General features: G+C 46.4%; 1 protein-coding gene across 20 annotated transcripts in view; it reads left to right on the top strand.

Annotated features, from left to right (window-relative positions):
• The window catches only part of LOC106576215 (CUGBP Elav-like family member 2), a 291,724-nt gene that overhangs the window by 161,483 nt on the left and 114,101 nt on the right, over positions 1 to 16,140 (top strand). For 7 of the 20 annotated variants that reach the window (XM_082963900.1, XM_082963901.1, XM_082963902.1 and 4 more), the window contains exon 1: positions 8,554 to 8,850. The exons of 1 other annotated variant lie outside the window; for it this stretch is intronic. In XM_082963900.1, coding sequence (XP_082820026.1) covers positions 8,729 to 8,850 — 122 coding nt within the window. In that variant the 5' untranslated portion in view covers positions 8,554 to 8,728. Of the gene's footprint in view, positions 1 to 8,548; positions 8,851 to 16,140 lie in introns of those variants that run through there. 12 more of the 20 variants (XM_082963893.1, XM_082963898.1, XM_082963895.1 and 9 more) reach the window with 6 other exon arrangements.

A 16,140-nucleotide genomic window follows, 5' to 3' on the forward strand; every position in this document is an offset into this window, starting at 1 on the left:
GTCTGTCTGTCTGTCTGTCTGATTGATTGATGTAGGAGTGTGGGATTAAATTCTCATTGGGTTTTAATTGCAGAAGGCTTTTCTGGTGGCATGTTCTGTGTTCATCCAAACACATGAATTATGAAGAGACCAACAACAGGGAGGGGCAGAGAGATAGAGGGAGAGAGAGAGAGAGAGAGAGAGAGAGATGAATAGGAGGGAGAATAGACACTTAAATTCAGTTGGGAGCCTAGCTCTCTCTCTCTCCCCTTTGTTTCTTTCTCTCCCTCTGGAACTTTCCCTCTCTTTAGTAGACACACAGACAGAGAGACAATGTGTACACTGCAGAGGCAGGTCCATCAATCTTCACAGAGTCTGGTGGGGATCACACACACACACACACACACACACACACACACACACACACACACACACACACACACACACACACACACACACACACACACACACACACACACACACACACAGAGGTATGTCTAAAACTGATCCTTGGAAAAACAAATGCTCTGCACACCAGCAAGGTGTGTGTGTGTGTGTGTGTGTGTGTGTGTGTGTGTGTGTGTGTGTGTGTGTGTGTGTGTGTGTGTGTGTGTGTGTGTGTGTGTGTGTGTGGTGTGTGTGTCTGTGTCTGTGTCTGTGTGTCTGTCTCTGTGTCTGTGTCTGTCTCTGTCTGTGTCTGTCTGTATCTGTGTGTGTGTGTGAGTGAGGCCAGTGAGTGAGCCAGTCAGGCCAGTGAGTGAGGCCAGTGAGTGAGTGAGGCCAGTGAGTGAGTGAGTGAGTGAGTGAGTGAGTGAGTGAGTGAGTGAGTGAGTGAGTGAGTGAGTGAGTGAGTGAGTGAGTGAGTGAGTGAGGCCAGTGAGAGGTGATAGTCAGACCAGATTCAGATCAGTGACCTGGAACACATTGAGTACTGAGAGCTGATTCACACACTCGGACCCCCCCCCCCCCCCACACACACACACACACACACACACACACACACACACACACACACACACACACACACACACACACACACACACACACACACACACACACACACACACACACACACACACACACACACACACACCACACCACACAGAGGTAGACATCCATACCTCCTCCTTATACCAAGATGCCAACAGACAGCGCCAGACACAGACAGACACATTTGCTGTACACTTCGTCTGTGGAGGAATGCCAATACATAATCAGCCAATTAGAAACCGATGTGAGAATGCAGTTACCTAATCTACCATGATATACATGGATACCTAAACCACGGTAAGGAGGGTGTGAGAGGTCAGAGGTTCTAGCATAGTGGTGCACAGTGGGTAGTCAATACCCCCAGCTGTTGTCAGTTATACAGTACACCCTCCCATCCCACCCACACATTCCTCCACACACACACATACTCATCCCCCCTTATCTCGCCATCCCATCCTCCCTCCTCATATTGGACTGATGAACCGGTCCGGATATGAGAGCAGGTTTGACAGGCTATCCCCAGCCCCTGGTCCCCCTGCTCACCCTCCCTGGCCCAGAGGAATGTTTTCCTTCCAGCTGATGCTCTCTGTGAGGGGAGGACAAGATGAATGTCTGTGTCAATGCTGTCGGAGAGAGAGGGAGGAACGGAGGGAGGGAGGGAGGTAGAGAGGGAGAGAGGGAGAGATAGTGGTGGGGGTCTATTTCAGAACAGATACTGTAAGCCTCTCTGTTGGCCTCTGGCTCTGACTGAGCTGTCTGGTGGATATATTGTAAGTGTAGTATAGAATTTTCTGGATCCACCAGTTCTTCAGTATACAGTAGTTCTTAAGTATACAGTAGTTCTTTAGTATACAGAAGATCTTCAGTATACAGTAGATCTTCAGTATACACTAGTTCTTCAGTATACACTAGTTCTTCAGTATACAGTAGATCTTCAGTATACACTAGTTCTTCAGTATACACTAGTTCTTCAGTATACACTAGTTCTTCAGTATACAGTAGATCTTCAGTATACACTAGTTCTTCAGTATACACTAGTTCTTCAGTATACACTAGTTCTTCAGTATACAGTAGTTCTTCAGTATACACTAGTTCTTCAGTATACAGTAGTTCTTCAGTATACACTAGTTCTTCAGTATACAGTAGTTCTTCAGTATACACTAGTTCTTCAGTATACACTAGTTCTTCAGTATACACTAGTTCTTCAGTATACAGTAGTTCTTCAGTATACACTAGTTCTTCAGTATACAGTAGTTCTTCAGTATACACTAGTTCTTCAGTATACACTAGTTCTTCAGTATACACTAGTTCTTCAGTATACAGTAGTTCTTCAGTATACACTAGTTCTTCAGTATACAGTAGTTCTTCAGTATACACTAGTTCTTCAGTATACAGTAGATCTTCAGTATACAGTAGTTCTTCAGTATACACTACTTCTTCAGTATACACTAGTTCTTCAGTATACAGTAGTTCTTCAGTATACAGTATAGGTATTTGCATTTTTGTGTATATCAGAATTTCTTTCCTTCTGTTTGTGTGTGTGTGTGTGTGTGTGTGTGTGTGTGTGTGTGTGTGTGTGTGTGTGTGTGTGTGTGTGTGTGTGTGTGTGTGTGTGTGTGTGTGTGTGTGTGTGTGTGTGTGTGTGTGTGTGTGTGTGTGTGTGTGTGTGTTTGTACAAAACATGAAGAACACTTCCCTAATATTGAGATTCGGGGAACCACCCCCTTTTGCCCTCAGAACAGACTCAATTCATTGGGTCATGGACTCTACAAAGTGTCAAAAGCGTTCCACAGGGATGCTGGCCCATGTTGACTCCAATGCTTCCCACAGTTGTGTCAAGTTGGCTGGATGTCCTTTGGGTGGTGGACCATTCTTCATACACAAGGGAAACTGTTGAGGGTGAAAAACCCAGCAGCGTTACAGTTCTTGACAGACTCAAACCGGTGCGTCTGGCACCTATTACCATACCCCGTTCAGAGGCACTTCAATCTTTTGTCTTGATCATTCACCCTCTGAATGGCACACATACACAATCCATGTCTCAATTGTCCCAAGGCTTAAAAATCCTTCTTTAACCTGTTTCCTCCCCTTCACCTACACTGACTGAAGTGGATTTAACAAGTGACATCAATAAGGGATCTTAGTTTTCACCTGGATTCACCTGGATTCACCTGGTCAGTCTGTCATGGAAAGAGTGTTCTTAATGTTTTGTACAGTCAGTGTATCGGTTGCATGTCTTTGTATGTGTGTGCGTACATGCCCGTGTGTGTGTGGGTAGTTGAATAATGGGTGGGTTAGTTAGCATCATGATCTGAGATGAAACGGACAAAACGTAAGCCTTTGAAATGCAAAATGCAGAAGACTGGCGATTGGCCACTGTGCTGGGGAGCGGATAGCCGTCTTTGTGTTTCCCCCACATTTCATCATAAAACACACACAGGTGTGTGTGTGTGTGTGTGTGTGTGTGTGTGTGTGTGTGTGTGTGTGTGTGTGTGTGTGTGTGTGTGTGATGTTGGAAGGGAAGCTGGGTGTGGAGTTTTTAGCAGAGCCCCAGATGGCTGAGAGACAGGTGAGCCAATTAGAGAGCCTCACTACACGGCAACATCATCACAACCACTGGAACGTTACTGCAACACATTCCCAACACTCACACAGCGTTACAGGAACACCGTCACTACACCATAACATTACGGCAACATTAAGGTCATACACTGTAACGTTTACATCAACCCTCTTAAACTGTATGTTAACTACTACACCTCAACATTACAGCTGTACACGCTGTTACATTACTGTAACGTTGACATCAACCCTCTTAAACTGTATGTTAACTACTACACCTCAACATTACAGCTGTACACGCTGTTACATTACTGTAACGTTTACATCAACCCTCTTAAACTGTATGTTAACTACTACACCTCAACATTACAGCTGTACACGCTGTTACATTACTGTAACGTTTACATCAACCCTCTTAAACTGTATGTTAACTACTACACCTCAACATTACAGCTGTACACGCTGTTACATCAACCCTCTTAAACTGTATGTTAACTACTACACCTCAACATTACAGCTGTACACGCTGTTACATTACTGTAACGTTTACATCAACCCTCTTAAACTGTATGTTAACTACTACACCTCAACATTACAGCTGTACACGCTGTTACATCAACCCTCTTAAACTGTATGTTAACTACTACACCTCAACATTACAGCTGTACACGCTGTTACATTACAGCAATGTTGACATCAACACCATCCTACTGTACATCGTTACAGAAACTTTACAGTCATACATTTGTACTTTTGGGAACATTGTGTTGTTCCGGTACAATCCACTATGTTTTCTCTCTCTCTAGACACAGCACAGAGAATGTTCCAGTCTGCTACTTCACACAGAGAGAGCGACATGAGCTGAACCCAAAATACATTTGTGGAACATAGCTGATATTCATTATCATTCTAATGATGTGCAAATGTTTCATGAGAGAGAGAGAGAGGGAAGAGAGAGAGAGTGAGGGATGAGAGAGAGAGAGAGAGTGAGGAGAGAGAGAGTGAGAGAGGAGAGAGAGAGAGGAGAGAGAGAGGGAGGGAGGGAGGGAGGGAGGGAGGGAGGGAGGGAGGGAGGGAGGGAGGGAGGGAGGGAGGGAGGGAGGGAGGGAGGAGAGAGACAGAGGAGAGAGACAGAGGGAGGGAGGAGTGAGTGAGGGAGGAAGGGAGGGAGGGAGGAGCGAGTGAGGGAGGGAGGAGAGAGAGAGGGAGGGAGGGAGGAGTGAGTGAGTGAGGGAGGAGAGAGGAAGGGAGGAAGGAGTGAGGGAGGAGAGAGAGTGAGGGAGGAGAGAAAGAGAGAGAGTGAGGGAGGAGAGAGAGAGAGAGAGTGAGGGAGGAGAGAGAGAGAGAGAGAGAGAGAGAGAGAGTGAGTGAGGGAGGAGAGAGATAGTGAGGGAGGAGAGAGAGAGAGTGAGGGAGGAGAGAGAGAGTCAGGAGAGCGAGAGAGAGTGGAGAGAGAGAGTGAGGAGAGAGAGCGAGAAGACAGACGGCAGAATCTAAACACAATACTACTGTCTCTCTGTCACATTAGTATAAACGGACCAAGGGCAACTATATCGCAAAAATTAATCTCAGAAATAATGAAGGAATTTACTAGTAATGAGCCTTTTGTCGAACATAGTCACACTCACATACTGATGCACTCAGGCATATACAGATATACACACCGACACGCGCACACACACAAACACACACACACAATCTCTTAAATTCACACAGACTATCTATTCACACAAACACTCTGAAACTCGGGGCAGGCGTCCTGTTGTGTGTTTTCTCCACTGTTAAGAGATAATTGACAAGCCACGAGGGCTGCTTTTCCCTTAATGGAAGGTGACAAATTCATTTCTGTGTGCTAATGCCTGTAAGTGGAACAGCCCTGCTTTCTCCTGCTTTCCAATGCACAACCACAGGAACCTGTCTGCGTTGGAGGGGGGGGGGGGGGGCAGTGTTTGTGGGTGGTGTTTGTGGGTAAAGTGTATGGGTGGGTATGCGTGTGTATTTTTCTTTCCCTTATTTTCTTGTGTAGGCCTATATACCAGGGCTTTAAGTCCTAGTTTGACCTTGGGGAAGATATTATTATTACCCATGGTTCTCGGTATTAAAGAGGTGTTGATTGGCCTTGTTGATCGCTCCGTTCTGTCTCTTTCCTTTTAATCCCTTTGTTTGCCCCATATGGATGTCCTTGGCTTTGGAGTCGGGAGACGAGAGGAAGAGTGGTTTATCTCTCCAATGAGTCCTTCATCCATCCTTCCTTCCATCCTTCCTTCATCCATCCCTCCTTTCATTGTTGATTGTCTCTCTGACCCCCCTGTCCTTCTCAGTTCGTCTGAACCACACAGCTGTTTGTTTACTAACCCATGAGGACGTTGTCAGGGCGACAAAAGAGCTGTTATCTGTTCCGACGTAAGACTTGAGACTCCACAATGGATGAAAACATCCCATAATAGGTTCTCTTGTCCGCCGCTGCGTGCGCTGGGAGATAAGATGAATTCTTCATACCCCGGCCTGATTGCAGAATCTTGCATCGAATGCAAGTTTTATTGCCTTCTCCTGTCTTACAGTCAAACTGCAGAGTCAAGCTTTTTTCTTTCTTCGGGAAAAAAACTAAATAATGTATTGTTGTTGTATTTTTCTTGCTAGGAAACAGAGGGGAAAGACTGAGAGAAAGGAAGACCAGAGACAGGGGAGAGGAGGATGAGAGGATTTCTTGAATGGATGAACACGGGCAGAATGCTTAAGGGGATGTGAGGGGAGAAAGGGAAGAGAAAGGGGGGGGGGGGAGGAGTGCGGATATGTACTCTTGTTCTCTACTCAGTCCGAGTGAGGCCTGAAGAAATACAGGTAGAGTGGAAGAAATAAGAAAAGAAGTGACTTTAGTAATCCCTCTTTTATGAATAGGAAGCTCAGCTAACGGTGACTCACAGACATCGTTTACCCCCCCACCTCCCCTTCTACTCCTCTGCCACTCTCCCACACACATTCAAAGTCAAACTTTATTGGCACAACTGTTAAAGGTACAATAACGTTGCCAAAGAACTTACTGCTAAGAGTTTTTGGTTGCTAATCTCTCTCTTGGCTCATTCAGTGTGTGTAGTGGTCATGACTTGGCCCAGGCTTGGTCTTAGTCAAGGACTGGCTCTGGTTTGGCATGGTTAGTATAAAGGTCCCTGCCCTCCCTGAGTCTGGCTAGGAGAGTACACCGCCTGCCATACGTTACCATGACAACGCTCTTACATCAGATAGTGCCCCCCCCCATGCAGCCAATGGGCATTGACCTTTCACTGTCAGACTGAGTTAGGAAGAGGGAAAGAGAGGGTAAGAGGGAGAGAAAGGGAGTGAGTGGGAGCGGGATAGAGAGAGAGAAAAGAGAGGGTAAGAGGGAGAGAAAGGGAGTGAGTGGGAGAGAGATAGAGAGGGTAAGAGGGAGAGAAAGGGAGTGAGTGGGAGAGAGATAGAGAGGGTAAGAGGGAGAGAAAGGGAGTGAGTGGGAGAGAGATAGAGAGGGTAAGAGGGAGAGAAAGGGAGTGAGTGGGGAGAGAGAGAGAGAGACTAACAACCTTCATAAGTAGGTCATTTCATTCAACTGTAAACACCATAGGAAAACAAAGACAGTGACAGCTACTGTATATTTGTGCAGTGGCCTGAAGTTACTATGATGTCACACTACGGTGTGTGTGTGTGTGCGTGTGTGTGTGTGTGCATGTGTGTGCGAGAGGAGAGGAAAAAAAGCAAAAATGAGATATATGATTGGGTTAGTTAGGGTGTTAGGGCGGCATGCAATCATGCTAAAATCCACACCAAATGAGAATTGATCCAGGATTGTAATTTGTCATTTCCTCAGGTCTGTATGTGTGCTGGCCTCTCACCCCTCTCTCAGACATGACCAGATGTTCAAGGCCCCTCCAGGACTGATCCTAGAGCAGCAGAGGAGATTTACAGAAGGAGATTGGCACTTACAGCAGGAAATATCCAGATTTAAAGTTTAGGATGGCATCAGGGTCTGTGATGGGACATGGATAGAATACATTTAGAATGTAGAACTGAGTAAGAAGTAGGGTAGTGAATATGACCCTCAGATTTGCAATGAAAAACCAACAGACGGACTAAATTCAGCAATTAGGGCTTGGAGTTTGAAGCTGAGCTGTGTACTGCATCTTAACTGTGAATATACTTGTTTTTTCAAAGTGTTGTTTTGGTCCCTTGCAGGTGTTGTAGAGGGCATATATTATTTTGCACATTATGGCAAACATTCTAATGAAGCTCCCAGACAATCCATAACTTGAACAACGCTCCTCTATCCTCATTGCATGCAGGCACACACACGCACACACACATTGAGGTGCTAATGAAGCTGTAGGCTTCTCTTTTTTGTTCCTGGCTCAGTGAAACATGCATAAATCATAATAAACAGAAGGATGAATTTTTTATCAGCTGCTTCCTGAGTCTTCTGTCTCCGTCTCCTGTGAGTAGGACAGGCTCTGATGTGACAGATACCGGAGGGGGGGGGGGGGGGGGGGGGGGGTGTGTGGTGTGTGTGTGTGTGTGTGTGTGTGTGTGTGTGTGGTGTGTGTGTGTGTGTGTGTGTGTGTGTGTGTGTGTGTGTATGACAGGTAGTGGAGCCTAGCTGTAGCTGCTGGCAGGGCCCCCTTAGGGAGGGCCACTAGCTGAGACAAGTCTGTCTTATAGCTGGGAAACAACATGAAATGTATGGGCCATATCCAGTAGGCTAGCTCCATTCACTGGGGACTGGGCTGGGCTGAACTAGGTTAAAACTGGGCTGTGCTGGGCTAGAATAAACTGAATTGGACTAGATCAGAGTTGGACTGAGCTGCACTGGGCTGGGTCAGGCTGGTCTGCTCAGGGTGATAGTATTAGAGTAAAATAGGCCCACAACACAACAACATGAGCTGAGCTGTCAGGGGAGATTACTTCAGCCAGGCAAGCCAGCAGGGTCTCCACCGCTCCACCAGAGAGAGAGAGAGAGAGAGGAGGAGGGAGGGGTAGAGAGAGAGCGGGAAGCAGAGGGGAGGAGACGAGAGAACGTGTGTTTCTGTGGTGCAAAAAGGAACGAGAGAGCGCGAGGACAAGAGCGAGCGAGACAGAGAGCAGAAAACCGCCGCTTCTTGTGAAAATAGAAAAAGAGGGTGAACAAAAAAGGGATCGGAGGAGAAAACCAGCGGTTGGGAGCAGAGCAGAGATGTTGGAGCTCTCGTCCGAGCTGGGCTTTGTGCAGAGTGTGTGTGTCGACGGCATATGCTGCCCCCCCTCTGCACCCCACTCCACCGGCGGATCCATAAGGGCCGACGATCTGCTGCTGAGGTACGCACACACACACACACACACACACACACACACACACATATACACACACACACACGCATATATATGTCAGAACCATACCCAGACACTCTCATGTGATCTCCTGTTTTAGTGGGTGTTTTGTGTTCTGGTTGTCTGTGTTTCTGTCATATCTCACTCCAATGTCTGTCAGTATCTGCTCCTCTCTCTCTGCCTCTCGCTCTCTTTCTCGCTTGTTGTTCTGTTTAGGTATCCCTCCTTTCTGTCCTGCGACTGTTCATTTGTGTAAAATCCAATGCTTGTGCCTCTCTTGCTCTCTTTTCCTCTCCAACCCATCCTCCTTTTTCATGCCTCCTCTCTCTGTATGTGAGTGATGGAGGGGTAGCGGAGGGTTAGAAGAGGGGTAATAGGGGCTTTATCCCTCTCTAGGGGGAACAGGCTGCCCAGGGGACGGGGCAGTGGATCAGGACTGTGTGTTTATACTACTCTGTAATCCAGAGAGGAGAGAGGGAAGGGGGAGAGGAGAGGAGGGCGGGGCAGGGAGCAGGAGAATAGAGAGAAAGAGGGTAGACTAGACTCCATATTTGGATTTTGGGTGCAAAATGTGTCTTTCGTTCGTTTAGCAAAAACAGACAAAACCTTTTCATGTTTGATCAACAGAATCTCCAACCTCTCCTTCTCTGTATCTCTCTTTTTCTATCTCTCTTATCCCCCTCTCCCTCGTTTCCAGACAATTTTTGGGGTTGTTGAAAGATGTCTGCTTTGTTTATTTGGATCTCAGTCACCTGGATAGAGAGAGCGAGGGGGGAAAAGGAGGGAGGTGAGGAAGAGGGGGGGACAATGGGGCGGGTACAGAACCATCCAGCTCCAGGAGACAGACACAGACAAACAATAAGTCTGCCAGCCAGCCACTTCAGTCTGCCGTTCTCTCTCTCTCTCTCTCTCTCTCTCTCTCTCTCTCTCTCTCTCTCTCTCTCTCTCTCTCTCTCTCTCTCTCTCTCTCTCTCTCTCTCTCTCTCTCCTCCTCCATATTTTATCATTACTCCCCGGTTTTATAGAGGTGTATTTTTGCAATAAAAAACCACATGTACCTTTTGAGAGTTAATAGCTATTTAAAACATGGCTTAGCCTCATACTGATGAACACAGCCTAGACGTGGTAAAACAATAATAAATCACCCATCAGCCTTGTGGATTAATGCTTTATTAAGGGACAATAAAACCAAGACAGGGATGGATGGGCCTCCTCTGCAAGCCCAGTCAGCATTAAACCAAGCGCTTCCTTCTAAGTGTGCTTCTCTAAGTGCGCCTCCCTAATGGCCTATGGGGTAGAAGTCTCCTTTTAGGGCCCTTTCTGTTGGTTTAGAGAACACAGTTATGGCACCTCTCTCTCTCATTATCCAGGAAACAGAGAAGGTGGAGGCAATGGGCTCTAAAATGGTCCCCGGGCCCTCATGAATCTGCCCAACCACCCACTACAGCAAAGTGAAAGGAGCACGTCAGAATCACTACGCCCTATTTAATCGCCGGCCCACCTTTTCAATAATGAGAGTCCGGCTGGGTCAGTTAGAACAGGGTGGTTATGGATGTGTGTGTGTGTGTGTGTGTGTGTGTGTGTGTGTGTGTGTGTGTGTGTGTGTGTGTGTGTGTGTGTGTGTGTGTGTGTGTGTGTGTGCTTTACACACACACACACCTGGGTCGGTCCCCGAGCACTGTCCTGCTTTGTTTACAGCCCCTCTCTCTTCTCTGGATCAATAGTCATTAGTTCATCAGTCTAATACGATTATGATTAATAAGAGATTCCCCATCTGGAAGTAACACCCAGTATCCACACACACACACACACACACACACACACACACACACACACACACACACACACACACACACACACACACACACACCAGCGAGAGGGTGAGAGTGCATGTGTGAGAGAGAGAAAGGGAGTGAATGAGCTGTGGCTGTGAGCTTGTAGGTATGTGAATGTGTGTGTGTGTGTCTGCTAGTGTGTTTGCATCAGAGTGCGTGTGTATACGTGCATCTGGGCTTGTGTGTGTGTGTGTGCGTGCGTGCGTGCGCGTGCGTATGTGTGTGCGTGTGTGTGCGTGTGTGTGTGTGTGTGTGTGTGTGTGCGCGCGTGCGTGTGTGTGTGTGTGTGTGTGTGTGTGCTGGGTGGTTGTTATCAGAATGACACCGTCCTGCTCTCTCTCTGCTCAGCCCCAGAGGATCAGTGGAGCTGCACCAGTTTCAAATGAAAATAAATGAGAGGCAGTGACCGCTACTGCCTGGGTCCCACTTTAATGAGGAAAATAACAGAGGGGGGGCGAGAGGGGGGTAGGGGAGGGGGAGAGAGAGAGAGAGAGGGGGAGAGAGAGAAAGAGGGCAGCACATATTGGATGGAGACGGAGGGAAGGAGAGAGGGATGTGTAATGAATGGAGGGCCCACAGCCAGCCAGCTTTATTTTAACTCCTCTCTGTCACCGTGGCGATGGCCAATTACAGCCGGAGCGTGCTCTGTTGCACTACAGCTGGACTGGACAGTGTTTTGGCCAGCCTCTATCCCCCTACACCCATACAGGACACTGCACTACTGAATGTGTACCTATGTGGGTGTTTGTGGGAGAGGTGTGTACAGACAGTGTTTTACATGACTCACACTCCTCCTAGTGATCTTTAACAGTGCACGGACATCTTTTCTTCCCAAAACATGCACCCTTCTCTGTATTACCTTCAGTAATAATATTAGTCCCGTCTGGGAAATGACAACAGAGACACTAAGGGTCTAGCTAATACAGGATGGATTATTCCATAGTTATTCCAGATTACTGCCAACATGGGACTACAGGTCTATGGCTAACACAACACAGGACAGGCTGGCTAGCCAAACACACAGAAGTATAGAATAGCAAGGAACAGCCAAGGCCAGCTCAGCCTTTACAGTGAAGTTCCATGCTGTATTGTTGTTTTGAACAGTTTATTGTGACTCCGACCATTTGAGCTCAACAATGCACAGTGTTTTCTGGTGTGATACTGTCCAGACTGTCCAGACAGCTGAGGAAGTGCAGTAAGGGGACAGGGTCAAGTTAGACAGTCCTCTCTTCTGTCTCTGTCTCCCAGTTCAGTTTAAAGGCGTGTAGACCAGACCACCAGACCCCTGAGGCAGACCGAGGCAGACCGAGGCAGGAGCTACAGTTCAGTCATCAGGGTATGAGGGTCACCCCTCAAGTCACAAGCTATTTGCTCAACAGCCAGAGACTTGTTCGGAATGTCCTAGAAACCCCACTCTGTCTGTCTGTCTGTCTGTCTGTCTGTCTGTCTGTCTGTCTGTCTGTCTGTCTGTCTGTCTGTCTGTCTGTCTGTCTGTCTGTCTGTCTGTCTGTCTGTCTGTCTGTGTGTGTTACAGGTCACAGAGCATTTACTCATATAGGCAAGCAGCTTCACAGGTAGACCTACTGTACCGTACCAACCATCAGACCAGCCAATCAGATTGAAGGAGAGAGTCTGCACACTCTGAAACACTATGTTCCAAACATGAACCAGACCAATATAGATGACTGACTGAGGGGGGGGGGGGTCTGGGTCTGTGTTTAAAGAGCAGAAATACCTCCTCTGTTATTATTTAAGTTGACTTTAACACACAAAACCTTCATTTCACATGATCTGACAATGTCATGTCTGTGAGAGTGATCCTGTTGAAGCATCATGTATGGAGCAATCTGTCTGTCTGTCTGTCTGTCTGTCTGTCTGTCTGTCTGTCTGTCTGTCTGTCTGTCTGTCTGTCTGTCTGTCTGTCTGTCTGTCTGTCTGTAGCTGGCCTGTAGCTGGCCTGTAGCAGGTTCCTCCCATGTCCACTTAGCCTCAATCACAGCTGCTTGCTCTCCTGCTTTATTCATGAGCTCACATTAAATATTCACGTGTAGAAAAACAGACACTCATCATGAGTGGAGCACGCTGTTACCCACAATCCTTTGGGTGAGAGAAAGAAGCGGAGCAGGGAAACTTCAGAGGAAGAATGATGATGGTTATTTTGGGAGTGTCTCACTTTGATGATGTAACGCTAGTGTTTATTCTGTCTTATGGTGGTATTTGAACTGCCTGAACTCCTGCTGCCAGGTACGTTAGAGAGGTTGGTTCAGAGTTATGTTAGTCCTGAGTGATGTGTTCTCCATCTCTCTCTCTCTCTCCCTCTCTCTCTCTCTCCCTCTCTGTCTTACATGATGTGATCGATCTGTGTTGTTGGGCAGCTGTATCCCTGCCTGAAGAGAGAGAGTTTGGAGAGAAGGGTTGGGGGGAGAGAGCGAAGAAGGGAGACCTTGCCCTGAGCAGACGCTTAAAGAACACACAACCCTGGGAAACAGAGAAGGGGGGTGTAAAAACACAATCAAATCAAATGTATTCATCACGTACACAGTTTACAGCTAACCAAACCATCAAACCTAGCTTGCTATTATGAAAATCCAATTCAACAATACCAATACTGTTTTCAATTCGACTGTTGCTTTCAAAAGCAGCTCAAACAAAGCATGTAAACATGTAAAAATGAACGATAGACATTAAATTCTACCGTGCAAATATACCGTGCGTTACAGGGAAATAATGCACGCTCTAGAATGCCCTTCAAGACAATCAGAAAGGAGTATTCAACAATGCCATGGTTAAACAGACTATATACCACGGGTATGACCAAAACATTTATTTCACTGTTTTAATTACGTTGGTAACCAGTTTATAATAGCAATAATGCACCTCTGGGGTTTGTGGTATATGCCTAATATAATGTACTACGGCTTATGGCTGTATCCAGGCATTCCGCGTTGCATCGACTTTTTGTCCCACTCTCCTTTGAGTAAGACCCGGTTTTATGAAAACAGAGAATGAGAAGGAGAAAACATGAGCACAAGGTGAGACACTTCAATAAAAGGTGCTTAGCAGCTCCTGCAGAGAACATGGCAGTTATATTGACAATTAAACATTTCTTAGTGTGTGTCATAATGGTAGGAAGCCTCAGGCTTGTGGACATTATTGCATCGGTGACTCCTAACAGGCATTTGAACACTTCTTACAGTGAGGGAAAAAAGTATTTGATCCCCTGCTGATTTTGTACGTTTGCCCACTGACAAAGAAATTATCAGTCTATAATTTTAATGGTAGGTTTATTTGAACAGTGAGAGACAGAATAACAACAACAAAAATCCAGAAAAACGCATGTCAAAAATGTTATAAATTGATTTGCATTTTAATGAGGGAAATAAGTATTTGACCCCCTCTCAATCAGAAAGATTTCTGGCTCCCAGGTGTCTTTTATACAGGTAACGAGCTGAGATTAGGAGCACACTCTTAAAGGGAGTGCTCCTAATCTCAGTTTGTTACCTGTATAAAAGACACCTGTCCACAGAAGCAATCAATCAGATTCCAAACTCTCCACCATGACCAAGACTAAAGAGCTCTCCAAGGATGTCACGGACACGATTGTAGACCTACACAAGGCTGGAATGGGCTACAAGACCATCGCCAAGCAGCTTGGTGAGAAGGTGACAACAGTTGGTGCGATTATTCCCAAATGGAAGGAACAAAAGAACTGTCAATCTCCCTCGGCCTGCGGCTCCATGCAAGATCTCACCTCGTGGAGTTGCAATGATCATGAGAACGGTGAGGAATCAGCCCAGAACTACACGGGAGGATCTTGTCAATGATCTCATGGCAGCTGGGACCATAGTCACCAAGAAAACAATTGGTAACACACTACGCCGTGAAGGACTGAAATCCTGCAGCGCCCGCAAGGTCCCCCTGCTCAAGAAAGCACATATACATGCCCGTCTGAAGTTTGCCAATGAACATCTGAATGATTCAGAGGACAACTGGGTGAAAGTGTTGTGGTCAGATGAGACCAAAATGGAGCTCTTTGGCATCAACTCAACTCGCCGTGTTTGGAGGAGGAGGAATGCTGCCTATGACCCCAAGAACACCATCCCCACCGTCAAATGTGGAGGTGGAAAAATTATGCTTTGGGGGTGTTTTTCTGCTAAGGGGACAGGACAACTTCACCGCATCAAAGGGACGATGGACGGGGCCATGTACCGTCAAATCTTGGGTGAGAACGTCCTTCCCACAGGAAGGGCATTGAAAATGGGTCGTGGATGGGTATTCCAGCATGACAATGACCCAAAACACACGGCCAAGGCAACAAAGGAGTGGTTCAAGAAGAAGCACATTAAGGTCCTGGAGTGGCCTAGCCAGTCTCCAGACCTTAATCCCATAGAAAATCTGTGGAGGGAGCTGAAGGTTCGAGTTGCCAAACGTCAGCCTCGAACCTTAATGACTTGGAGAAGATCTGCAAAGAGGAGTGGGACAAAATCCCTCCTGAGATGTGTGCAGACCTGGAGGCCAACTACAAGAAACGTCTGAGCTCTGTTATTGCCAACAAGGGTTTTGCCACCAAGTACTAAGTCATGTTTTGCAGAGGGGTCAAATACTTATTTCCCTCATTAAAATGCAAATCAATTTATAACATTTTTGACATGTGTTTTTCTGGATTTTTTTGTTGTTATTCTGTCTCACTATTCAAATAAACCTACCATTAAAATTATAGACTGATCATTTCTTTGTCAGTGGGCAAACGTACAAAATCAGCAGGGGATCAAATACTTTTTTCCCTCACTGTAGTTTAGGTTTCTGTAAAGGCCTTAAGTAGTGAGGTCGTAGGTCAAGGCCTGCTCGCCACAGGGCATCAGAGAGAGTGTCCTACTGTTATACTACAGACAAAGGGTCACGACACACACACACATACATACATACACAAACATACACACAAACTCATGTGACCCCTCATTTAAACTGGAGCTGCTATATCTTACTACTGGGAGATTACCTGTGTCTTTTGCTGACACTGTTCCTGAATCAGAGTTTAGGAAGGAGTGTGAGAGTATTTGGCTCTGTCTTGTCTCTGATACTGTTCCTGGATCAGGGGTAAAGGAGTCAGTGTGAGTGTATTAAACTTGCTCATTGTGTTTTCTAAAGCAGTAGATTCATTTAATGTGAATGTTGGATTGTTAACACTATGTTAATGCACTGTGTTACAGGGAAGGACACATTATGTTAAACTTACTCCGTTAAAGAAAAGGAGGTATGACTGCAAAGTGTGTGTGAGAGTGTGTGTGAATGCCAATGTGGTTGGTGAAGTCTTCCGTGCACCTGTTTCTGTTACACTAGCACTGGTATCTCAGCTGTGGAAGTGAAAAGGTGTCTGGAGTTTTGCAAGATAGCACCGGATTCACACGCATGTGGCATGCTCGCGCACACACACACACACACA

The sequence above is a fragment of the Salmo salar genome, chromosome 17 (genome assembly GCF_965601325.2).
Source record: "Salmo salar chromosome 17, fSalSal1, whole genome shotgun sequence".
NCBI lineage: Eukaryota > Metazoa > Chordata > Actinopteri > Salmoniformes > Salmonidae > Salmo > Salmo salar.